This window comes from Propithecus coquereli, unplaced genomic scaffold (assembly GCF_000956105.1).
Source record: "Propithecus coquereli isolate 6110/MARCELLA unplaced genomic scaffold, Pcoq_1.0 Scaffold42, whole genome shotgun sequence".
NCBI lineage: Eukaryota > Metazoa > Chordata > Mammalia > Primates > Indriidae > Propithecus > Propithecus coquereli.
The window spans coordinates 9,224,275-9,251,814 of NW_012149952.1; the positions used below are offsets into that span (position 1 = coordinate 9,224,275).

Here is a 27,540-nt window from a genome sequence, read left to right on the forward strand (position 1 = left end):
TTCATCAAAATTAAGTAATTAAAGTTCCCAGCTCCAAGCTTAACCCAGAACAGGCATTCTAGTACTAGTTAAAATGCTGAGCTCTTTCTGCTTCCCCACATCACCAACCCCAAGAGTGAGGCAGCCAATACTAAGGTTTGATTTGTGGGTGTATTATATATGTGTACATGTTATTAGGCTAATGCTAAAATGAAAGGACATTTCCCAAATACCAGTTTGGCAGGAGGATAGGTCTGGGATTTAGGCTTCACTGAGGGCACTGATACTTGGTTTTTGTGCACTAGCTTTCCTATGTGGGAGCCTTAGGGGGAGGGGGGCTCTGAAATAGCTGTGGCAGCAAACGCTGCAGTCCATTTTAACTCTTTTTTTAAAAACTCTAAGCAGCTCTTGGAGATGATTGTACTGGGGACACAAATGGAATAGAAAAATATTTAAACAAAGAATACATGTTTGCTTGTTCAAGTTAAAATTACTCTAGGCACATTATCAGAAAACTTTATCTGGAAAGTAATTGGGCAAAGCACAAGGGCTCTTAATTTTAACATGTAATGTTTCAGAGAGAATGAAAGGGACACGATTTTATTCCCTTTCAAAGAACAGCAATAAAGACCCTGATGATCCTGTATTACATACGATATGCAGCTCCTAATGACATTAATGGAAATCGGAGGCAGGTGCATATTCTCAGAGACTAAAGAACAACCTGAGAGGTGGCTATTAAGTCAGACATCTGCCTATTCAGATCCCCCTCGCCTCCCTTGTTTTAAGGACCGGCTCAGTAAGTAGCAGTGCTGTTAAAGCATTAATAGTCCTAATTCGCTCTGACACACTTGAAGTAAAAGTACCTCTTCTCTAAGTACAAAGGACTACCACCCCACCCCCGGTTTCTAGTCCGTTTACTTTATGTTTTTGAGACTAGAAGCCAATTTTATGCAGAATTAGATTTTAGAAAAAATCACCTGCGTGTTAATCCACTCGATGCTTTTGGACCCCAAGCTAATTCTTATGGCCATTAGAGGCAAGATTCTAGCTTAATACTTGAAGGAGGCAGCAGCCAGAAGCCTCTAGGCCCTCCCCCTGAGGGTTAGATTGGAGAATTTCATGCCACCTGGCACACTGGTGTCAGCAGAAGTTGGAATCTTCACTATTACTATAAAGGAGGAATAGGTACACCACTACTGAGCAGACTTTTAAAATCTGCACCAACTTAGGATCAGCGGTACCCTGACAGGATCCTGTTTTCACATACATCCACTAAATCATACTTGGCCCTAACACATCAGCCTGGGTTCACAAGAGCAAAGTGGCTTTATGGACGAAAGCCTACAGATATCTTTGGGGTGGGCTGAGAGGCTCTACTTTGGTCTCCCAGTATTTCCTGTTATTGTAGTAATGCGGCATGAAAGACAGCAGTGGGTTTCAATTATACGCTGCAAATAATTGTTCCAAAGCACTCTGCAGGGATATTAATTCCTTCTTATTTATAGTTGTCTGCCAGAATGGAAACAGTAGAGAACTGGAAGCAGTTTTGGTGAGTAAAGGTTAATTTTTGAACATCAAAAAAAGAAAAAAGAAAGAAAGAAAAATGCACAGAACACTAAATGAGATTTCCACCTTGTTAGTGAATTATAGCTTATGGGTTTAAAATATTATTCTCAAATTCTTTCCTGAAAGGTTTAGGAATAATTATATAGCACTTAAAGGACAAGCATTGCCAGATAAACCTAATAAGTCTATAATTTGTACTAGAGGCAGGGTTTCCTGTAAATGAAAGCTGGATTTAATTTTATAATCGTACTTCGAAATGTTTGTTGGTTGTTCATCACATGGTACATCTGACTTGTGAGGTCGTAGCTTTTTATTTTTCTAACTGGAGTGCAGTACTGATATAACATAGGGCTCAAATGCTTGAATTGAGTTCCCCAGTAACTTCTTCGGTTTCTAACATTGAGCATCCATTTACACCCATTATAATTCATCCCTAGCTATACTATTTTCATGTTAAGACTTAAGCTCAAGAACTAGATGATCAGGAACTGTTTTCCCCACAACTCTGTGTGGTCTAAAAGCCTTATTCTTCCTGACACAAGTCTTCTGCTAGGCTCTTCTAAGACAACATCAAATCTTTTCAACAGATCCACAGGTTTGTTGCTAAAGGCACTTGAGCAACTCCGGCGGCAAGATAGGTGGCAGACCGGAATGTACACTTACCTGGGAGCACAAATGGGCAGAAGTCCTTCCTTTTAAAGCTTCAGAGTGAAAAGACCCTTCAAGTACCTGCCAGTGGCCGGTCTTAACCCTTCAAGTGATTTCAGTCCACTTGATGTCAAGGGAAGAATGTGCTTCAAAGCCTAACATCCCCACTGTTGTTAGATCAAAGCGCTACGCCAAAGATGATGCTTTGGAGCAGGCTTCTGGAAATGAATTTTTTTTTTAAGAGGAAAGAAACTGGGCATTTTCCAAATCAAGTTAATAAACATTTATTGAACCCCTGTACTATATGTAAGGCATGGTAGGGGAGGTTATAAAGCTGAGCAAGACATGATGCCTGACTTCGAGGAACTTACATCCCTGTAGAGGTAATAAAACCAACAGCCTTTTTTTAAAAAAAAAAGAGACCCAGTCTCCCTAATGTCACCCAGGCTGGAGCGCAGTGGCTATTCACAGGTGCCATCATAGCTCACTGCAGCCCCAAACTCCTGGGCTCAAGCAGCCTTGTGCTTCAGCCTCCCAAGTAGCTGAGACTACAGGCACATGTCACCACACCCTGCTACCATAGCCAATTTTAAAATAAGGTAGAGTATTTCCTTGAGGACTGGAACTGTGTTCATCTTATGCATTTTTATATCCCTAGTAACTGACACTTAGCTGGGCACACAGAAGACACTTAACAAATGCTTACAGAATAAATGGTTGAAAAATTCACTATTCTAATGTTTATTCATTAATCCATCTATTCATTCATAGCAAAATGCTACGGAGCATAAGCTAAGATTTCCAACCATGGTATCTGAGAAAATGGATGCAAAGGTCTATGAGAGATGAGCAGGATTTTTTATCAACAGAAGTAGGGACGGGCAAATTTAGGCTGAAGCAAGAACACCAGTATAAATGTGGGGGTGGGAGGAGGGAAGACAGTCCTAGCTGTTCTTGGGGAATGATTAGTCTGATTTGGCTACATGGAGTACAGGGTGTGGGAAGAAGGAGACATAAAATTGGAAAGGAAAAAAAAATGGAGAGAAATAACCCAGGGTCTCTACCTAAGATACCTCTGTTGTGATCACAAAATACACATATGCCCAGCACTACGGATTGTGGGTACATACTACTATGCGCCTGATAGCCTAAAAGATTGTTCTGAACATGATTGCTCACTGGAGTTATATTTAAGGCAGGAGCAACCTAAAGCAAATCTGGAGTAAGAGAGCATATCTGGATGTTAATGCCTTGACATTTAACTTTCTGAAGGAACAACAGCTGGCTTCAAATTCACATTCTGTGACTATGCACTGAGACAAGGGGAGCAGGGTCTCCGTGGGCTTTCAGAAGTTCATGTACAACATTCTAGGCACTAGCCAGATAAGCAGACCATAAATACACACACTGATTGAGGCAGCTTGTATAAAACTTCCCAGTGCTCAACCTCAAGCAGAGAGGCACACCCAAGCCAGCTTTCTCATTAGAGTTCAAGCTACAGGTCTGACTCCAGCTGTCTCAAAAAGCTACACAGCCTACCTCTTCACCTCAAACTGCTTTTTTTGATCTTTTATGAAATGAGGCCTCTTCTGATGTACACATAGTGCCTCTCTTGCCTCCTCTCATCCACCTACTCGTCTTTCTTACTGAATTAGCATATTAACTACACTAATGTCTAGACTAAGACAAACAGGGACATAGTAACACATCAACTATCTGGAACCCCCAAATAAGCCCCAAAAGGCTCTGATCAGCCAAAATCCATGGGCTGGAGTCATAGAAGAGGCCCTCCCCTCACAACTTACGTACTTTGACTTGACACAGAGTTTTGATGAGCTTAATTTACGGTTCCAAAGACCACAAGGGAAGCAGCCAAGAAGGAGGCACGGGAGTTGCTACGTGCGCATGCTAACAGCATCACAGAATGACAGCTGACAGCAAGGAAGGAGACAAAAACCATTCAGAAAGCTCAGTTACCCAGAACTGCTCATTTCAAGGTTTTATTGTATTCAAGAATACATATGCAATGAGGAAAGGGCCTTCCTCATATTCCCCTTATCTTTCCAGATCATCTCATCAGCACTCAACACATTTGCAGTGAAACACAGAATGTCATAGCTGGAGAGGATCTTAGTAATATAATCGAGTTCAGTGTCCCCATTTCATAAACACCAGGAACAAGGCCTTGATATGATGACTTGTTGAATGCCCAGTCCCCAGCCAGCCGGTCAGTGGCAGGGCAGAGACTAGCATCCAGGCTTCCTGACTCCCAAAGGCTCTTTCTCCTGCCTGGCAGTGATGTGTTTATGTGCTTGTGTTATAGCTTGTATCCACTTAGAACAGAAAAAAGAAAATCAGCCTGGAGTCTAATGTAAATATTGAAATTTGATTAACATCAAACTAGAAAGAAAGCATCTTAGAACTTCTAAAAAGGTCAGTAAAAGGAATTGAAAGCTATGTATATTGCTAAGTTTCTAGAAACCCATCCCTAATCAAAATTCTATCGCTGTTATTATCATTGTCTGCCTTCACTTATGAGCTTGAGACACCTTCCCTAATACGAGGACTCTATAAGTTACGGTGAATTCCTAAAACGCTATGCAACAAACATCCCTTCAGGACAGAAAGCTTTCTCTGCCTGGGCAGATGGCCCTCTTTCCAAGCAGTCTTTGTTACAACAGTTCTAGTACAAAAAGGCAATGTGAACTGCGTTCTGCTCCCGATTCTACCCTTACTGATCATTTCCTTTCCTCCCAAGGAGCCACTTGTAAACCAGGACTGGGATAGAACAAGAAAAGGGGGTCTGGAAAAGAACTGCCTGGATCCCAAATTCTTTCAGTTCTGTGTTATTGCAGCTTCAGTGGTTTCTGCTGGTTAATTTTTTAAATTGATTTGAACCTTGCATATTGCTCTTAATTATTAACAGGCTTTAATCTGTTAAATGTATTATAGTCAACGATACCCCCCCGCCAAACTGCTTCATGAACAACAGAGGGAGGACGTGGGAATCAGAAAAAAAACTATTCTCCTACCTTTCTGCAAACCACCTGGAACATTACTGCATAATTCTGGGTTGTGCACATCAAGCAAGACATCAACTGACCTGAGGGCTCAGCAGAGAGGAGCTGAAATTCTGGAGAGTCCAGGGGTAGGGTGGGATGAGGAGTGAGGTGAGTCTGGTACAGAAGACTTAAATGGATACATCCAGAGTTCTAACGCTAGTGGCATCATAAAGGCCCATTAACTCTAGAAGTGACAATACAGGGAAGCTACAACAAGCAAACGTTAAAAGAGGTGGGGAGTTATATTCAGTTACAATACAGAGAAGCACTAGCTTATGTCCTGTAGGCAGTCAATAGTTGATGCGCTACCCCAGAGGTGGGAATAAACTAAAGAAAGCATTGCTAAAGCAAATCAGGGCTACTAGGAGATATCCCTGAACACCACAGTCCCTAGGATGACCCTGGACATCACGCTGGTTTTGATTCTGTGGCTTATCCAATGGGACAGCTCCTACTGATAAGGACACCTAGGTTTTGAATGATTTATCACTCTTGTCCATTACAGGAAATTAATCTACACAGTTGTATCTTGTATGTTCCAATTCTCCTTCCACAGGTGGTGCCCCAGCCTAAAAAGGAAAGACTCAGAAATGGTCCTAAAAAGGGTACAGCTGTCTTCTAACTGCAGGCCTTATTAGCAAACTCCTTTTCAAAAAAAAAAAAAAAGGAGAGCATAATAATCACTTGCCATTTGTCAGACAGCCCCAAAAGAAGCGGCTAAACTGCTTCCTCTCCTTCCACTTAGATGCCCCTCCTCCTTTACCCCACCCTTTAAGCACCTCTTTCACCAGCCACCTGTCAAAATAAAGCAAGCCACGGATCTTTCAAAAACTGACACTGGAAAGAAGCCGTTGGATGATTTCTTTCCAGGACCTGTTGAAAGATAAAAGATGAGGGAGACAATTTAAAAAGCGAGACTGTACCCTCCCGATCACAAAGCTGAAAGCAGACAAACCGTGGAAGCCAATGACACAGGAAACGCCCTTTGACCAGAGACAGACACTAGGCATGGCAAAAGTTATTTTCAATAAAGAATAAGAAGCTGAATTAAGCCATTTCACAACTAATAGTCATAGAATCATTTCATTGTAAAAAAAAAAAAGTGGGAGAGGAGGGAGAATGGAGGGTTATTAGGAGCTCCTCCTTTTAGAAACAATGACACTGCTTTCTAGGAAGTTCTGTTCAGATGACAAATGTTTTAGGAAGGGTTTTGTTTGGGTTTTTTTTTTCCTTTGTTTTGTTTTTAAAAGTGAGACACATGGACATGTGGGAAACCCTTCTTCAATCAAAGGACCAAATAACCACAAGAAAAGGCACTACCCTTCAAACAACTAATTTGTACTTGCCTTCAGGTTTGATTAATCCCCCCACCAGCCAATGATTTAGCTGTTTCTGGGAATATTGCTGAACTAGGTTTTTAGAAACCAAAGTAGATGCGGGTTCCTGGCAAGAGCTCAGAGAGGGTGAATCTGAGAAGTGCTGGGAAAAAAAAAAAAAAAACTCTTAGAGCTAACTCCCTGGGTTAAACTTCAAATTTCCTTCCCTGCACACCTGTAACAGAGGAGTTTGGCATGTGCTGTAGTTAAACTAGGCTTTAGGCATAAACGAAAATTTTCCTTCTTTTAAACCTTCTGAAAGTAAAAAAAAAAAAAAAAAAAAAAAAAACACAAGGGAAAAATTTACCATAAAATTGAACTTAAGGAAGTTATTCAACAGAAGCCAAACACATAGGAATGAAGATGATCATTGCTGTGTTCCAATATAACCAAACACACATGCAAACACACATTTAAAACACCATAATAACCTAAATGTCCATATGTGGCACATATAATAGATGATGATACATTAACTTAAGAACTCATTTCAAAGTTTTATTATATTAAGGGAATATTATTCAGCCATTTGGATTTTTTAACTGTATAGAACCATAGAAACATTTTTGTAATTGTTATATTAAAAATTGCAGATATACCAAATAGTACGTACTACAATTTAAACCAGATAAAAACATACATCTGTGAATAAGGATTGGAATGCGACATGCAAAGGATATACAGGTTACTCTTTACTATTGTTGTTATATCATCTTTTCAATTGGAAAACATTTAACCTACCATAAACCATAATCTCTGGAGGCCAAATGACACTGTGACAACTCTCAGTGCCAGGTACAAAGTCCTGAGAGCAGAGTTAATCAAGGCAGTGAGAAAAAAAGGGGTAAAGAAGATGCTGTCTGGATCCCCCAAATTATTTCACTTTCAAGATGTAAAGTGGCTTCAGCACACAGGCCCTCACTGCCCCGGTGTGCAACTCTTTTCCGGGTTTCTGGCCACTGCAGGTGGCTGTATTTGCTGTTATCATGGTGTTGGTAGCTACTTATCAGGAGAACTGTGACTCAGAGACCAAAAGATATAAACTCAAACACAAAAAGGAAGTAGTCACCATTAAAGATAGGAAGAGTTTGATTCTTTAGTCTAAAGACCAAGACAACTCCATGGACCTGAAAGCCCGACTGAATTTCTTGAATGTTGTTTCTTTGGTTTAATCTTCTACAGTTGGAAGATCAGTAGAAGAAATGGCCATGTGAAATCATGTTGACTGATTATTAAGCTCTTTACTGTCTTTTACATTAGAACCCACATAACAAATTCTTCCTAGATTTAGCAAACCGTAAGAAAATATCGTGCCTGAAGAATTGCTATGTTTCTTTTTATCAGATAAACTAGAAATGCATAATCAGTTGGGCATCCTATTTTACTTCAGCTACCTGCAATCCCATGGTTCCTTCATTACAATACCTTGGTTTTAAAATTCTTTACTCCATTTAAAATTCTCTACTCCATCCTCCCTCTTTTTATTTTCTAGTTCCATTAAATGGATTAATACACATAATGAGTTCAAAATAGGCCCATAGTGAGTGATCAGTAATTGTTACCTATGGTTATTAAGATAATAATAACAATTATCACTATGATTGTAGGAATCCTATTGAATATGGATTAAATAATTTTAAGTAGGTAGGGTTTATATTATAATTAAAAATTTAAAACCTTGGGAAAAAAATGGAATTTTTTTTAAAGTTTCAGGCCCTGTTGGGTTTTTAAAAATTAAAGACATATGGTTCAAGAATCAGTTACCAGTTCCTTTTAAAACTGCACCCCTGATGTTTGAGGGACCAACAGATTTCCATTAGTAAAGCAATTAGATGGCTAATGAAATCATGTTATCCTCGTCTTGTATTTTTTTAAAATGGAAAAAAATTATCAATATCAACCAATTAAAAGAAAATAAACATTAGGAAAGGGAAGAAAGAGATATGAGATGAGAAAGGTCAGCTCAAGGTTACAATAAATTGTTTAAAGAGGAACATAGGCACAAAGTCAACTGCTTAAGCAGATAGAATTCAATGCAACTAAGAAACCTAAGTTATGCAGTATTTGAAGAAATCTCTAACACTACATTTACTAAGAGTAAAATGCTCTGCTATTCTTTCTTAATGATCAAAATTTTCCTTCATTTCAAAAAAATGACTATCATGATTGAAATACTTTAAGTATAAATTAATGATCCCTAGGAAACTGCCTGCAGTTGGGGTTATACTTTCTTCAGAACAGCATACACTCCTAAATATACAATATTATAAAAAATTCAAGGTTTGGCATAACTATGATCACACATGTAATAACTGTTGAAAATGGTGAAAAATTCCTTTATGATCAATTTTTGTTAAGAAAAATACTTAATACTTGAGGCGATTTGTATTTGGCAAAATGTACGATCTAAATCACATTTCCTAAATGTCACCCCAGGAAGCCACAAAGCATTGGCATAACACTCGAGCATATAACACAGATTCAAAGACATTTCTGAAATTAATAACTGTGCCAAATTCAATCATTTCCCTTTATTCTTAGTGATCAGCTTGCATTCCCCTCACATTAAAAACAAATCTCAATTTTTTTCAGTTGTTTTTCCTTTCTGCAAAATATGATGATACAACAGCTGCTGGGACTTCAAGAAGGAAAACAAATATCCTGTCCTAACAGCAGAGCTGCCATTAGTCTCTCATGTTAATATGGTCAATTACAGAAATGCCTTCTATAAATTTAACTAATTGGAGGCAATATGGGCTGAATTATACAGTATTTTTTTAAAAAAACAACTTATCACTTTCAAAGTGACCTCAGGAAGTATTGGCAACTAAAGCAACTTAGAGACCTACTTTAATAAACAGAGATATATATTTTTGTAATTAACACAATGGTTTCGATTAAAATGGTTGTGTTGTTCCTGAGGTGTTTGGGAATAGTCTCTTTCCCTATGTAGGTGTTAAACATCTCCTGATATTGTATTTACACCATCCATTTGATTTGCTCAGCAAACCCTTTCATTACTGACCCAGCAGAGATAAGAATGGCTATGCCAAGAATCTCATTGTATTTTACTTCATTCTTGAGCTTAGAAGCAACCAAGAAAATCTTTGGAGTCCAGGACAAACACTAAGAGATTACTGGTGGAAATGGTAAATATTGTATCCATTTGAAAAATAAAAAAACTGATAATCACTTCCCCCTAAACTTAAAGCTAAGTGTAGAAAGGTAAGGATTGGTTTGCCCTATCATGAACTCAGGCAGCTTAGCTCACACCATGAGAGTGCTTCACAGCATATGGACAATTTGAATGATTAGATGATGAGAAACAAAACGCTTATTTCTATTCTCCACCAGGCAACTTACCCTTATGATAACAGCAAGCCTATATTATTTAAAATAGGGCATGTACCATAATTTTCATATTTAAGTTCATATTTAAAGTAGGGCCCACCTTAGTCTTCATATTTAAGCAAGACTTGACCCTCACCTACAAACTTACGCACTCAATTTACAACAATGCAGACAGTTCATTGCATTCAACGGAGAGCTTGAGGTTTCAGCCTTTGTCACTGCTATGTAGTACGCCCTTCAGAAGAGGGATCTGGATTGGATTAGATAATGGCTAAAAACACTTGGTTATAAGCAGGCAACATTTGGGATCTCAAGGCTACTCATGTACCTTTAGGTAAAATTGCCAGGCACGCAAACTAGTATCTGTACATACCCCAGCCTCTGTGTTCCTCATTGGGACTTTAAATTTCTGAACTAACAAATAAGGCCCTATTTTATCCACAGTATTCATCTAAAATTCTAAAAAAACCAATCTTTCCTGAAATGGGGAAAACCCTATTCTCAGAGCAGCAGTATGTGGCAGGGAATGCTCCTTCCCATCCTGTTATGATAACTGCAAACACTTATCGCTAAGGTTGCATTTGCTTACAATCCTAATCTCCCTGGCCAGCCTCTGCACTTGCACCCCACAGCCAGGGTCCTCCTCTCCTTGAGGCAACCTGCACACTTGGCCACCATTAATAAAGGCTTGGGGAGGGAAGGAATCCTGTTCCCAATTAACAGGTACATTCCATCCATATTTCACTGAACCAGAGTTCTACTGTAACAGTCATTGCTGGGCCAGAGGGCTTCATTTTGAGCCACTCACTGTTCAAATGACCAGTATTTCTGTGGTCTCTATGGGAATGAGAGTGGATGCTGACCTTACACAAAAACCTGAAAGCTTTAGTATTCATAATCTAGCTCCTCTGCAGACCACCTTGAGAAAAGAGAACAACAGTATAAAGTGGCACAAGAGTTAACTGCATTTTCCGGTGCCCATGTAAACCCAGTCCCTAAAATGCTAACCAGGGTATGCAACCAGAAAAAGTGCTCCATGTAAGTCTCAATAACTTAGATGACTTAGGCCTATCTCCCCTGCACTGCTCCAACAAGTACTCTAGAATTGGCCTCAGGCCCCATTGCCAGAAACACAAACTCTGACCAATCGTGGGGGTTAGGAGGTTTGTGATGGTGTAAAAAGCACTATTCCTAGGAAATGAGAAAAGCCTCATAGGCCTAAACATTCAAGATGACTATGCTTCTTTCCTGATTGCCATTCCCCCACCCCACACCCAAGACCAAGGGCTTCTCCTTAGAAGTAGTTATCACAACTGCAACTAAATACTGATTTGCAGAATTACTGAGTCAATACCTGTTTCTTGGCTGGTTTGAGTGCAGTGGTGTTTACAGCTAATTGATTACAACCAGTTACAGATTTCTTTGTTCTTTCTCCACTCCCACTGCTTCGCATGACTGGCCTTAAAAATATTTTTAAAAATAATCTGTCTCTTCATTTCGATTGTGAGCTCCATCAACGTGAGGCATAGCCAATGTCCTTTTTGTTCACTGCTTTATCCCCCAGTGCCTAGCAATTAACAGACAGTAAACACTTGCTGAATGAATCAATCTTCAGCCTAGGCACCCCCTTTCTACAGATGGGGATTCAAATGTGTAGTCTTATGCTCACAGGTCCCAAAGAGTCAACTACGTGCTCTGAAAGCTTGTCCCTAACTAAAAGCATTCTATTTACAAGTACTCATTCATGCATTCACTCACCAAACATTTCCGAGTGTCAGGCAATGTGCTAGACACTGGGTATGGGACAGTGAATAAAAAAGAGGCAAAGCTCCTGCCCCCAGGTCAGTTGGTGATAACGAAGAAGACAGCAGAGAGGGAGAGGGACAAAGTGTACGTGTGCGGGGGTGGGGAAGGGGGAGTATCTTATGTTATACAGTCAGGAAAGGCTTCTCTACTAATGTGAAGATGACAGGTAATCAAAGCCCTGAAACATGAGGGAGTGAGCCATGTTGCAATCTGGCAATAGGGTGTTCTAGGTGCTGAGAATAAGAAGTGCAAAATCCCCAAGTGTGCCTGATGTGCTTGAAGAGAAACAGAGACCGACATGGCTAGAGTGGGGTGGGAAGAAGAACAGGAGGTAAAGCTTGAGAAGGGGACTGTGCAGCCTGGCACAGTAGGGGGCTGATGGGCAGATCCTAAGACTTGGTTTTCATTCTGGGTGGCATGGGGAGCCACTGGAGCATTTTGAGCAGACTAGTGACACTCTCTTGAGTTTAAGAGAATACCATTGCACTGGCTGCTGTGCTGAGAGCATGGGCTGGGGAGAGGCAGAGTGCTAGAGCAGGGAAACTAGTTATAGGTAACTGCAATAATCCAGGCAAGAGGTGATGGGAGCTGAGACTAGGATGGTAGTTGTTGTGATGGTAAGAAGACAGGTTCTAGATGCATCTTGAAAGCAGAGCCCAAGGTAGATATTACTAAAGACTGACTAAGCTGAAACATATCCTATCCAGTCACCTAAATCTTTGTGCATATCACAAGAAAACTAATGCAGCCCCTTATTTTGGAAGGCTACTATTTCATCATTTGCCCTCCAATTTGAAGAATACAAGAACATCTTCTAGGATCACCACGCTGCTCAACGATCAATTGACCTCCCACCAGAAGAGCCTCCCCAGAATGTATCCGGGCCCATCAGACCTGAAGGGGTAGAAAAAAAAAGTTAATTCCAAACTGGGGCTAAACAACAAGGCAGAACATTACCCAACCAGCAAGCTGGGGGCATTTAGTTCAAATTCAGTTTAAAATGAACTCATTTCACTCTTCCCCTTAAAAAAAAAAATCTCCCCATAAACACAAAGAACTAATCCTCACCATAGCCTCCAATATCCTGGTGAGGGGGTGATTTTTAAGGACTGTTTCTAAAGTACACTAGTGAAAATTTGTCTTATTTTGCTTTTTAAAATCTTAGCATTGGGAAATATTGTATAATTAAGGCAATTTTAACAATAGTAGATAATAATTTGACTATAAATTGTAAGGAATGTAATGACTGCTTATTCTGGCACCAAAAAAACAGGGCTTTCTGTGAAGTGACTGCCAAGAAAAATGATACTCCCACTCAGACTGGACCATTGCAAGTAGTAACTGCTAACCACATGCTTTACACTGCAGTTTGCAAGGACATAGTGCTTTGTTTTCATCTCCAACCAAACACCAGACTGCAAACTCAATGGAGACAAATGTGTGGTGAAATAGAAACAATAACTGAAGGAAAAAAAAATACTCCAGTGGCTTGATGCTTGCTAGGATGCAGACGTCAAGAATTTGGGGAACTAAGGAAACTTCTACAGTCCAAAAGAAATCACTTCCAGCCTGCCCTGGAAGACAGAAGCCGAACACACAAGAAAGAAGACTGGCTTTAAGAGGCTTGGAAAAGCCCAACTGACAAAGTAGTTGTGGGAAGAAAGGACTAGCATGAAAAGAATGGCTGGGATGAAGCAGAGATAAGAGCCGGACCCAAGCCTCCTGGGGAAGAAGAAGGAAGTGAGTATCTGCTTCAGAAAGGCTGAAGCAATGAAAAGGAGCAAAGGTAGCCTCTTTTCTAAAAGCACGTCTGCAGGCACAGCCAAGTTCACAGCCAAGTTCATGCTAACGTCTGGAACAAACAATGTAAGAAGAAGCAACCATTTGTCTACCAGGACTAAAACAAACCACATGAAATACTAAGCTCCCACCTCCAAGCAAGCCAAGAAAGAGCACCACATTCTAGGTTAAGGAAAAAAAAAGATATTTTCATTTTCCCTTTCTTACTTAAGTGTCTAAGGAATGAATGCATTAGAAAGTTAGAAGTAAATTAAATAGCTTCAAATAAATTAATTAAATTTAAAAAGGGATAGTCTTAGTCTGTTTGGGCTGCTATCACAAAATACCGTAGACTGGGTGACTTACAAACAGAAATTTACTGCTCACAGTTCTGGAGGCTGGGAAGTCCAAGATCAAGATGCTGGCAGATTTTGTGTCTGGTCAGGGCCTGTTTCCTCACAGAGAGCCATGTTTTCACCATAAATTCACATGCCATAAGTGGCAAGGGATCTTTCCGGGGCCTCTTTCATAAGGCCACTAATCCCATTCATGAAGGCTCACATCCCAGAGGCCCCACCTCCTAATACCATCACCTTGGGGATTAGGATTTCAACTTATGAATTTGGGGAGGACACAAACAATTAGATCATACCAGGATGAATAGAAATATCTATTCCTGGAATAAATACAAAAGTCAAAAATCATGCTTGAACTTGTTTTTGAACCACGAAACACTTCTCGAGCACCTACCACGTGCCATGCAATGTGACAGGAACTGGGGATACGTGGTCTCTCAAATCATGAATAATAGGGCAAGAAAGGCTTCTTTTTTTAAGGTTTAAATAGCTACATGATCGGAAACTATCCTTAACTTCTCGTGTTTCTTTTCTTATGATTATACATTTAGTTTGGTAAATATTTAAAAGGGAAACCAATATTCAATTATTTAAACCTGTCACCTCTAACTAGGAGCCAACACTCTCCTGCTTCTTGGGACTTTAGGTCAGAATGTCAGTTTCCTAAACTGACTACAGCAGGCAATTCATTATTAGTAACTAAATTGAACTTGGATGTTCTAGAGGGCTCAGAAGAGGAGGCACAGAGGAACAGAATCACGAACCAAAAGCTCAAAAGTGAAAAAGCCACTGAATTCATAACATAGGGCCTTTAACTTATTTTTTTTTTAATAAAAAGACAAAGCAGCACACAAAATGACTCCTTACTGATCCATCACTGTTGGGAAACTGGGTGCTCTAAATAGGTAAATGTCTAAGTTAACTGAACTTTCCCTTCTTTTAAGAGCAGTTTTCCTATTTCCAAATGAACTCTTTCTAAAAGATACTTTCTGAATTTTTAAATCAGAATATACCAAACACACTTATTTAATACTGTCATGAAATATACTAGTGCCCTTGGAGGTTACGGTTACAAAGGTGCCTTTGAGCATTCATCCCATCTTAAAAGGTCTCAAACTGCCAAGATAAACAAGTTCTGGGTCTACTGTTCAGCTTCTGGCTGCCCCCACCCTGTTTCACACCAACCTCCCTTACTTTTCCCAAATGTCAAGTCTTACCTGCATCTAAAACTACCCCTTCTTCCCTTTGACCCCTTCACCACCCCTCAACCAGTACCACTTGCTACTTCTAATCAGCCATGGACTAGGAAACTAGATAACCAAAGCATTTTATCTTCTCATGTATAAACCCTATCTACCTAATTCTAATGTAATCTCCTCAAAAGCTTGATTCCTGTTTGACACCTCCTGGAATCCCCAGCACCTAGCATACTGCTCTGCATATAGGAGCTATTCAATGATTGCTGATGATAAATTCTGAAGGTCTTTTCTCCAAGTAGAATGCATGGGCTTTATGACAGCTGTTTCCATCATTTAGTTTTTCTGCTTACTTCCACATTCCCAGCTGTGTTCTAGATGGTGGTGCCAGCCAGAAGCCTGGGGATTTACTGTACTTCTATTTCTTGATAAGATACTTGAAAAGAATAAACACATGGCAAAGAGGACATTAAAGTAAGGGATAAAGAGATTTTTTATCTTATCAATGAAGAGAAAGGGAAGAAATATCACCTAGCATACTGACACTTAATCAATAAATGACAGCAACACTGGATTCCTTTTTAATTCTCTCCAAAGTACTCTCAATGTCCTTGTCTTATGTCTCTACCTACAGCAAAGCATCACTAGTTGGGGCTCATATTTGTATTTTGATTTAAAAATATTCTCCCAAGTTTGGCAGATCTTTCTCTTAAATCCAAGTTAGCCAAAATTAAAACAAGCATGCACTGAGTCTAAATCAGAGCTCTCATCTGAGACAACACTTTGTGATGAATTTCACCGGAAAATTTAGAATCACAGAACTCAGAGATGGAAGGGACCTCAGTGATCATTTAGGGCAGTGGTTCTCAACTGTGGCTGCTCATTAGAACCACTGGGGAGCTTTTAAAAAAACACCATGATGCGCGGTGGCTCACGCCTGTAATCCTAGCTCTCTGGGAGGCCGAGGCGGGGGGATTGTTTGAGCTCAGGAGTTCGAAACCAGCCTGAGCAAGAGGGAGACCCCGCCTCTACTAAAATTAGAAAGAAATTAATCGGCCAACTAAAAATATATAGAAAAAATTAGCTGGGCATGGTGGCGCATGCCTGTAGTCCCAGCTACTCGGGAGGCTGAGGCAGGAGGATCGCTTGAGCCCAGGAGTTTGAGGTTGCTGTGAGCTAGGCTGACGCCACAGCACTCTAGCCCAGGCAACACAGTGAGACTCTGTCTCAAAAAAAAAAAAAAAACACCATGATGGAGCCCCACCCCCAGAAAGTATGATTTAATTGGTCTGGGATGATGCCCACGCATTAGTGTATTTTAAAAGTTCCCCAGGTGATTCAATGTATAGCCAGGGCTGAGAACCACTGATCTAATCTACCATTCTAACACCCTCATCTCCATTTTTCAAAGAAGGAAGAACCTTACCAAAGGGAGCTAGGCTAGAAATACTCATTCCAAGAAACCACCCCTTCTCCATGTAAAATACTCCATCTAGGTCAATGGAGATTCTTCTCTCTCTCCTCCCCCAATATTCCCACCTATCCCAAAGTAAATGTGTTTTCTGAATTTTCTTTGCCTTGGAATCCCATTGCATAATTTTTGAAAACCTAAACTATGTATGTCTGTTCCCCTGTATCTACATGCTTCTTTACTAGCAAAGAACTATGGGAAATTGAACACGCATGGTTTCCCCTTAAAGAAGCCATACTGTTTCTTCTCTGATAGGTTGGACTCAGCCTACCCTTTTCACTGTTACCATCACATGGACCTTCTTTCAAATCCCTTGCAAGGTTTACCTTCCATTCTGTCAGTCCACTTAATTTCTAGTTTGTACCTGCCTTGCCATACCTAATGGACTTCCCTCTTCTGGCTTAAACTCTTTCCATTTTGTGAAAGATGCCTGCCTTTTCCCCTGAAGCAGCCTCTTTCACTCTGCCAGTTAGTCATGCCGGGTTCTTTTTTTCTTCCCCCAAGCAGCTGGTCTTTTTGATGTCTGGCACACATTTATCTGGGCTTCCAATAAGATGTTTTTACATAGTTTCCAGGCTTCCCGGAGGTTATTGACTTTTTTAACTCTTCAATTTTTTTTTCCTAATTTCTAACATTTGTTAGAGTTTCTTTTTCAAAAGTTGAATACCTGGCTGATGGATCTCTTTGATTTTTCTCTTCCACCAGATTGCTGAATTAAATGCATCAGAACTTAAATATAATATTTCAAATTACCTCCAGGATGGAATCACTTCATGAATTTTCTGCACTTTTCATGTTCTCTATAGTAAGCAACAGATGTCTAACCAAGTGGAATTGAAAATGCTACTTCTTACGTGTTCGTATTTTAGTGTGTCTGCTTATTTATATGAATATTCTGATACCCTTAAGCCTGTGTTCTTCTTCTCAGCAAAGACAATAAACTGAAGATATTTTTTTTTGTTAAAAGGTAACTCATGTGCACTGACCAAGCTCTATGTTCTGAATCTAATGTGGTAAATTTGCTGTAAATTTGCTCTAAATTGCCTAATCACAAGAGTCTCGATTGTTCTTTAAACAAGTATATGTCAAAAAGCATGAAGGAAAATAAAATGCTCAATATTTCTGAAAAATTCCTATAAGCACTTGGATATTAATGAAGTGGTAAAGACAAGTACTCCCCAAAAAGAATAAAAATGCTCTCCAAGTTATACCAATATATCATGGAGATTTACTTTAAATTTATCTCACTTCAAAGTATTGAGATCCAGAAGATTCCTGGGAGATCAACAGACCATGGGGATGACAATCTATCATCAAGGCAGTATAATCCCATTATAACACCGGTGTCCTGACAGAGAATGCGAGATAGAATTATCTATGTTATCCCCCCACTTGTTTGACAAATATTGCACTGAGCTACCACATGTGGTACTGCTGGGCACAGAAAATGCAAGGAATTGCCATCTCTGTCCTCGGGTTGCTTACATTTGAGGAGAGAAGACAATCATGCACCCGTTCACACAGTTAACTATAATACAAGGCAGTTAGTTAGCTATGTGTATAAAGACCACGGATCTGGTTCAAGCAGGGAATCAGGAGGAAGATGGCACATAACCCTGCAGAGTTCAGAAGTAACATAATGGAAGAAGTACCATTTGAAATACTTGGAGCCACTGAAGCTCAAAGAAAAGACTCTAATCAAAGCAGCAATGTGAGGAAATTCAGCTGGCATGATTCAGGATGGAACAGGAGGGCAACAAACAGGAAGCCAGTAGGCCAGTTAAGCGCTATTTAAAACACCACCTAAAAGATCTCCCTGACTTTATCTCTTGCCTCACTAACCCTTAACTCGAAGTGCCACTAGTTATCTTCCTAAAACAGCTTGACTGATGACATTCCCCTCCTCAGAAACCCTCACTGGCTCCCCATTGCTCAGGAAATACAATTTATATTCCTTCTACTGTTAACTATATTGTCTATGTCTAGGTTTGACATTTTGCCTGCAAAAGATGTGATTGGATCTGCTCTACTACAGTGTGAAAATAGGGCCGTTGTAATGGTCTCTTACTAGTTAATGAAGCTCATCTCATAGCTTGTATCTTTACAACTTCTGTGCAAGCAGGGAAGGCACTTTTTTGTCTTACCATGTACAACATAACATAAACTATACTCTCGGTCAGATAAAACCTAGGTTCCTCCAAGTTGCTGTAAAAGACATTATTTTATTCCTTTTTATGGCTGAGTTGTACTCCATGGTATATGTGTGCATACACACACACACGCACAAACACGCACATTTTTTGTGCTCATGAATTGATGGGCACTTAGGTTGATTCCACATCTTTACAATCATGAATTGTGCCGAGATAAACATTCACATGCAGGTGTCTTTTTGATAAAATGACTTATTTTTCTTTGGGTAGATACCCAGCAGTGGGATTGCTAGATCAAATGGTAAGTCTACATTTATACTCCCTTAATATTTTGAAATTAAAAAAATAATGGAGCTGTGTTTAGCCATGTGATTAAACATAATGATGAGTGAAGGAAAAAAAAACCCTAAGTTCAAATCCCACCTCTTGCCACAGCTGTAAGACTGTGACTATATTTCTTAATCCCTTTGAATCTCAGTTTCCTTGTCTGTAAAATGGAGATGATAATGATAATTCTGATATTGTATGGTTGTTGTGGGCTTTAAATGAGACAATCATGTGAAGTCCTTAACATAGGGCCAGGCCCAGGCAAAGTACTCAATAGCTACTAGCTCTGATCATGAGACCAAAATGCACTTTTTAATCTAAATGGGAACAAACCTCAGTGCTAAAACAGTTAATGTTATTGGGGAGCCAGAAAGACTAACTTCCAACTGACTCAGATTAATACCAATGTTGTGTCCCTTGCACAGATAACAAAAAACTTGCTTTCTCATTTCTCAGTCTAGTCTCCAGTTAATCCTGAAATTGCATGCAACTCAATGTGAACCAAACAAAAAAAGAAAACAGTAGTTATGCTGAATCAAACATTTTATATCTGTATGTTCTAACTAGAGATTGAGCCACATAATCCAGAACTTTTACCAAGCTCTTTTTGGAACATGTCCAGGGGATAGTTCCTGTTACTACTTGGGGCAATTTCTACAGTGGCGGGCCCTGTGGCTTAATCAGGCCTTCTCCTCAAGTGAAACACATAGCCAAACTGATGATTCCAACACAAAGTTCATTGCAAAATCCAACCCGTTTACTTAAGGTGGAGAAGGGGGAATACAAATCTTGAAGACACATGCTGTGTGTCTTATATATAATCAACTCAGTATTAGAAAGGCAAGTACTCCTACCTCTCCAACACACACACACACGTTTTTCCATGTAATCCTAACATAGTTTATGTGATTCCCAGAATCCTCTGTGCATGTGCATTTGTGGATGTGGGTGCAAGCTCACAGGTGCATTGCACAGGAACATAAATAAGAACAAGAAACAAAAACTCCAAAACTGCAAGTCTCCATTATTTGAAAAGTACAGGGGTCAAGCAAAGTTCTCCTGGGTATTGGTTAATATCACTGTGAAAGGGACAAGCTCAAGAACTTTCCTTATCGGGCCCGGCGCGGTGGCTCACGCCTGTCTGTAATCCTAGCACTCTGGGACGGGCGGATTGTTTGAGCTCAGGAGTTCGAAACCAGCCTGAGCAAGAGCGAGATCCTGTCTCTACTAAAAATAGAAAGAAATTAATCGGACAACTAAAAATATATAGAAAAAATTAGCCAGGCATGGTGGCGCATGCCTGTAGTCCCAGCTACTCGGGAGGCTGAGGCAGTAGGATCGCTTGAGCCCAGGAGTTTGAGGTTGCTGTGAGCTAGGCTGATGCCACGGCACTCACTCTAGCCCGGGCAAAAGAGTGAGACTCTGTCTCAAAAAAAAAAAAAAAAAAGAACTTTCCTCATCAACTGCCACACTCTTAAAAACAATTTCAGCAGAGATCAGATTAGTAATAAAATGCCATTTGTTGCATATACTTTTATCCTCTGTCTTTATGGAGGGAGGTACAATGAAAATGATAAGATCTTTAAGCTTATTGTTAGTATTTTTGCTTTTACTAGTGAACCAGCATTACCTAGTTAATACTCTATAATATTAGAGTCCCAAATCCCTTCTCACTTGGAACTGCCTGGACACTCCCTTCTTTTCATCTGTGTCACTCTTATGGTACTCATCACACATTGTGGTGTATTCCAATTATGTGTGTGCCTGGCTTATCTGCCTACTACCAGGAAAAGTCCTGGTGGCAGAGGCCCCTCCTGCCCTTCTTGCTGCCTCCATGTTGCCAAGCACAGGACACTGCACATAGTAGGGGCTCAAAAATATATGGCCATTGAAAGCTGAACAAAAACTTACCCTTTGTGTTAAAGATTTTTTTTTTTTGATCATGGCATCTGGGCTCTCCATTATCTGAAAAGTACAGGGGTCAAGGAGAAAGACAGGCAATGCAGGACCTCAGTGGGAAGCCCTGGCAGCATGATGTACTTACTCCCTGACACCCTTGAGAGCATATCAGATCATCTTAATTATGATCCATAAAGACTGAGACTCTTTCAGAACATGGAGTATTCTTAAAGCCTGTTCAAACCTCTAGAAGGCAAGTGCAAGGCTATTGGGAATAAAACCTTAAACTCGCGCTAAGCCAATGGACTAGGCACCCAGAATTTGCGACCCTTTGCCTGGAAAACAATCCCAGATGTTTTGCACCGAAAAAAATATACCCTCCCCCCAAGGGAAAGTGCCTGGCAATTAATTCATTCAGACCTAGGCTGAATACAAGTCACTATATTGACTATCTCTCCTAAAATGACCAAAAATCATCTGAGTGTAACCCAAAGAAGACAAGACTAATGTATGCATCTGGAGAGGCCAGGGTGATGGTAAAGATTACGCCTGTTTCTATACTGGCCGTCTAAAGGTATTTACTTGGGTCTGTCTGTGTTGTGACAGTGTCCTAGACTCAAATGAATGCCTCTAACACTCCACATTTTTGAGCCATTCAGTCATGCATTTTTGTTATTGTTGAAAGTGGTGCGAAATTGCACTGCATGAGCTAAAGTCCTTGGTGGTCTTCCAAGGATTCCAGCTAAAAAGGCACTTCCTTTGTTCCTCAGGAGAATGCAGTCCAGTAGGTCATTCAAAAGGGGAAATAAAAGCAGCAGCCCTGGGAGGGAGATGAAGGACAAGACAAAAAGAATAAATGTCTTGGGTGTGAGCACATTAGCTTCCATTTCCTGCTGCTGGTCACTAATAACTCTCCCATCTTTCCAGGAGCGAAATGTCCAGATAGACATTTATGCAAAAAAACACCTCAGGTGTGTTCTGGGAATGATGACAATCAAAGGAAACACCTAGCACTGAGTCCCTGAGCACCCTTCAAGCTTCCTCTTCCCTGAGATGCTGGCTGAGGAAGGTGCCTTGCCACTGCGAGACTACACAGCTAAGTTGGAGAAAGTGGGGAGGGCGATTTCACAACCCACTCCCTGAATGCCTCCAGCCCATCTCAAAGGCACATATTGTTTGCATGAGCAGAAGATGAAACCTTGTCACATTCCCATTAAGTGCATAGCTGCATCTAGCCCTTCAAAATGTGGGAATGACAACTGTAACCTTCACGCCAATCATCTCCGCTGTGCCCAGGCCCAAACTGTGCAGGCCACAAAGACACCAGGTCTGACCTGTGGAGCCCCCAAGCTCCAGCGGCTGCTCGTTCACTTCACTTTTTCTGGCGGGGCGGGAGGAAGAGGGGGAAGAAAGAGGGCTTTTCAGGACTCTACAACCAATAAAATCGTGCCACTGTGAGGACATACTTGAGTTCCCAAAAAGACAGGCAGCTGAAGGGCAAACAGTTTCTAATCAGTAGTGTGCAAGTTATTTGATAACTGCCAAGGTGCAGCGGGCGCCTGGACTGCTCCAGCAATTTCTTCGATTCTATTTCTAGACAGATGCCGGTTACACTCCGAAAGTGCCCAGCAACTTCCCTCAATTACCTTAGTAATTTATATGTAATTGATGACTGCACTTAATCTCCAAGGTTATTAATATCTCTTCCAAAAAATGACCCCCCCCAAGTCTTCCTAAGCCGTTGGAAGCGCCTAGCTGAAATTAAAGTATTTCCTTTGCTGGCTACCAGCTCCCTGTCCGCCCCACCCGGCGACCAGCACCGTGAGGCAAAGGCGCGCTCTGCTCACTTCCATGAAAGGTTCGGAATGGAGGCTCAGCCTCCAGGGCTCAGAATCTTTTACTCCTTTAGGTTAAGCTGGCCACCAACCAACCAGATGCGTGATTCTTTCTGAATCCCCGGGGAGAAAGGGCTACCTGCGCCGTCGCCGGCCCCAGCGCGGCCCGCGGGGCTAGCGCAACAGTTGGCCCGCTGTGAATTGGTGAGTGCGACTCGCAGAGGACCCGCCCGGGCACCGCCGCGGGCCTCGCGAGGAGGGACGGAGGGCGCCCCCTGGGACGCCGCCTCCCCAGCGCTCCCAGAAGGGTTTTCACAAATACCCCACGCACCCCCCAGCGCCGAAATCCGGTGAACTTTTTCACTGGCTAAGCCGTCTCCATTTGCATAACCATCTCCAAACCGAGATTCAGGTTTCCTGTAATCAGTCCTTTCAAAGGTCTGTAATTGAATGTGCAATTAACCCTTAAAATGAGGTGAGAAAAAAGAATGGGGGAAAAATACCCTTCTAGTCCAATATCTTCCGGAAAGCAGGAGAGTTTCCAAAAGTCAGGATTTGGAGGGGTGGAGAATGGGGGAGTCGTTTGCTTTTTAAAGGCGACTTCTAAAGCCTTTGCAGCTACTAAAACTCCTAATCCGTGTCAGCGGTAGGAGGGGGGGGTGGTTAAAAGAACATCAATGAAACATCAAGTTCCACGTTTGAGACCCCCAGAATCTGGCAAGCTCTAAGAGGTTCCCCTTTACCCCCACCCGGCCTCTCGTCACCCACACAACAAAGCGGGGAGCCCAGTAAGTTCAACCCGGAAAAGGCGAGGGAACCGGTGACACGCACTTCTGAGGGCCAGAGTCCTCAGGGGCTTCCTGGGACCACGAAGACTGCAAGGGGCGGAGAGATGGAAGCAGAGCTCGAGAGTGGCACCAGGCAACTCCGCGGCGCCCCTCCGCTCACAGTGCTGGGGGGTTGGAGGGCCGCCCCGGGCGCGCCCGCGGGGAACGCTCTGCGCTGGGGCTGGCTTGCTCTGCTTGCTCTCTCCACTGCCCGTTGCTCCCTCTCGGCTACCTGCGTCCGGAGCAGGGGGTGGCGGAGCGGGGGAGGGGGTCCGCGGTCCCTTTCCCGGGGTGCCTGTCTCTACACCCGCCTCCCGGGGGTTCCCACCTACCGTTGATCTCGTGGAGGGGGGCATCGTTCTTGTTGAAGCCTTTGGACACGTAGAGACGTCGCACTTCTGAGCAACTTTTCGACTTGAGCTCGGCAGCCAGCAGTGCGGCGCTGAGCACGGCCAGGGTGCAGAGAAGCGCGGGCAAGCCGAACCGTGCCATAGTGCGGGCCGGGGCGGACGCGCTCCCACCTTTGGGACGGGATGGGACGCGAAGCGGCGCTGCGGGAGCGGGCCGACGGGTGCGGAGTGGGGGGCTCGCAAGTGGAACTAGAAGGCGAAGGAGTTGGAGTTGGTGGAGGAGGAGAGCAGGAGGAGAAGCGGGGCGAAAAGTGGAGCTGGGCCTCGCGTCAGGCAACGGTCCTCGGTGCCAGGCGCCTGGCTGGGGGAGAAGGAGGAGGAGGGCGTGGAGGCGGCGCGCGGCCCAGCGGAGCAGAGGCGCGGGCCGGTGACCTCGGGGCACCGCGGGGCAGCGAACGGGACAAGCCGGCCGGGCGGCCGGCGAGGCAGGGGCACGAGGAAAGAGGGGAAGGTGGCAGGCGCCGCGGGGACCGCGGAGGGTGTGGGCGGCGGTGGCGGCGGGCGCTCGCTGCGCGCTGCTCGGGCTGCCCGGTGCTGGTCCGCTCGCCTGGCTTGACTCGGCTCGGCTCACTCTGCCCTCGGCCGCGCGGCTGTGCCCTTCTCAGCTCTGCCGCTGATTGACTGGCCGGCGTGCGCGGCGACGCTCAGCAAACTTGGCCAAGCGGGCGGCACTAGAGGGAAGGGGGCGGGCGGCGGGGGGGCCGGAGACAGGCGGGAGCACGCTGGGCCGGGCCCGGAGAAAACCTGGAAGCCGGGTTGGATCCGGAGCGGCCAAATCCACTTCCTAGGGGGCCGCGCCGGGCGCGCTGCGCTCCCTCGCGAGACACGCCCCGCCGGGCTCCTCCTTCCTCCCCTCCTCCTCGGAGGCGGGGAGCCTGCCCGCCGCCCCCCACCTATAGAGGAAAGGCCAGCTACTACCGGCTGAAGGGGCCAAGTCCCCGGGAACCTGGCGGCCTGGGACTTGTCCCAAAGCACACGTCTGAGCCTTAGGCCTTCTGCCCGCGGCCACCTGACCTGCTGCCCGCGGGCCAAAGCCGCGCAGAGCCCTCCCGCCGTGATACCCGCCTCCCCTCAGCCTTCCGGCACCCAGGGATGCCCCTAACTGCCCACCGGGAAGGCCCCCGCGTTAGTCGCAGTGTTTCCCCGCATCCCCTAGGCGGACTTGGGGCTCAGAGCTCGCCCTAGAGCCTCACCTGGCCTCCCCAGACCTGTTCCCCATCAAATGGGGCTCGTGAAGCACCAACTTGTCCAGGACCCTGGCAGACATTCTCTTCCCGCCACCGCAACACTCTAATCCCCCCGCCCCGCCCCGCCCCGCCCCGTTCTACAACTAGTCCTACGGAACCCTGAAGTGAGAGAACCCTCCTCCTCCCCAACCGTGAGACGATGGGGCAAAGTCAGGGTTGACTTAGGAGATCTTGGAGATCTTCTGGCCCAACGCCTCCTTCTGCAGGTAGGGAAACTGAGGACCAGACAAGGAAAGCGACTTGCTAATAGAACACTGGGGGTGGGGGCAGAACCCGGGACTTTGGACTCCGGAGTCACAGGGAATAATGGTAGACCAGGACCCCCAACTCCCCCACCCCCTTCAAGCCGCTTGAGAGAGACTGACACCCCTCTAGGAATCAGTCTCCACTTAGCCACCAGAGAACTGGGAATGGGCGAGTCTTCCCATCTTCCAAGCTTTGTCAGATTCCATTAATGAGTGTTTTTTGAAGCTCTGGGTGCTCCTTTAATGAAGGGAACTGTGCAGATTGAGAACTTGTCATTACTGTTGTTATTGTTACAATCTGCTTTAAGAGGTTAGGGTGAGAAGTGCCTCAGACACCTCACCTCGGGAGTGTGCTGGGAACTGGGCAGATAAAAAGGGCTGGAACTTATTATTTGGCTAGACTCTCAATTCCCATAAAATTACATAGGGTGAAGATATGAACCATCATTACAATTATCACCCTCAGAGAGTTTGTTGAGACTCTCTCCACTGTTGTTTGTAAACCACGTTGACATGGTTGCTTATGAAGAGCTGTTGTTTTTATGCCCACTGCAGACTCTTCTACATTTTATTAACTCTCTTGGAGACCATCAGCATAAACTGACAGATTGTGACCTGTCTATAACTGGGACTTGCAATTTCTGTGGGTTGGCAGAACATTTAACTCTGAAACTAGGAGAGCAGTTTTTCTAAATATGCAAACTCAACTACAATTGAATTTCCTGCCATTTTCAAGGGACTTTCAAGTAGTCCGGGTTTTCCTTAAACTGATAACCATCAGGTCCTCAAAGCATTGCTAGGGCTTTAAACTTTCATTTAAACTTTAAACTTTCATTGATTGATGCATTTACTTAAAGATGTTCTTCACCAAGGAGCATATGATATGAGATGCAACCAACATTAATAATAAAATGAAATGTAGTGACCATAGAGAGAAAATGAGACTCCTTAACTCTGAAGGCCAAATCAGAAAGCTGCTTGTCACACCAAGTCCAGGAGGAACTCATTCCTTGCCCCCCAATTTACTCCTGCTCTTCCCCTTAATGTATTATTAACCAAAACTTGAGCCTTTTCCACCAGAAACAGTAACCTCTGGCTACAAACGGATCTGGACAAGTCTGAACTTTACCATGGGAGGCAGGAACCCCAAGCCCTGTTCAGAGGCGGCTCCCACTTCAAAGCCTCCTTTCATTTAAATACAAACAGAGTGAACAACTGGCAATCTACGAAACAAATACCATCCAGAAGGGAAGCTTTTCACATGGGCCAAAGCTCCTTCTTCCCTCCCCCCATCCCCATCCTAGTTCTCTTAGAAACAGGCTCCTTCCTAGAGATGCACCTACTCCTTATAAGTTCTCTGAATGCCAAAAAATGGATTGGACTTTACATGTATAATAGAATGCAAAAATCAATGACTTCTCAGGCTGATTGATTAACCCTCATGTAACATTCTTTTGGCATTTTAAAAATTATGATAAAATGTACATGCACATAAAATTTACCATTTAAAAATGTACAATTCAGTGACATTTAGCACAATCATAATGTACAACCATCACCACTATCTATTAGTTCCAGAACATTTTCATCACCCCAAAACGAAACCACATACCCATTAAGCACACAAAGTCCATTCCTTTCCCCCTCCAGTCCCCAGAAACTACTAATCTGCTTTCTGTTGCTATAGATTTGCCTATTCTGGACATTTCATATAAATGAAATCATACAATATGGGGCCCTTGTGTCTGGCTTTTTTCACTTAGAATCATGTTTTCAAGGCCCATCCGTATGGTAGCATATATTCGTACTTCATTCCTTTTTATGGCTGAATAATAATCCATTGTACAAATATACCAGATTTTGGTCATATAGTACTTTACAGCTTGTGAAGTGCTTCCAGGTACACCCTCATACTTTAGAAAATTTTGGTATTTTTTTAATTGATAAGCAAACTAAATGTCAACAAGCTTATGTGGTTTATCCACAGCCACAGAGCTATTGGGT

General features: G+C 43.0%; 1 protein-coding gene across 1 annotated transcript in view; it reads right to left on the bottom strand.

The window, feature by feature from the left end:
• Positions 1–24,435, bottom strand: part of GPC4 (glypican 4) — a 101,302-nt gene extending 76,867 nt beyond the window's left edge. Inside the window, exon 1 of the mRNA XM_012653476.1 lies at positions 23,967–24,435. Coding sequence (XP_012508930.1) covers positions 23,967–24,126 — 160 coding nt within the window. The 5' untranslated portion in view covers positions 24,127–24,435. The remainder of the gene's footprint in view (positions 1–23,966) is intronic.
• Positions 24,436–27,540: the final 3,105 nt, after the last annotated feature.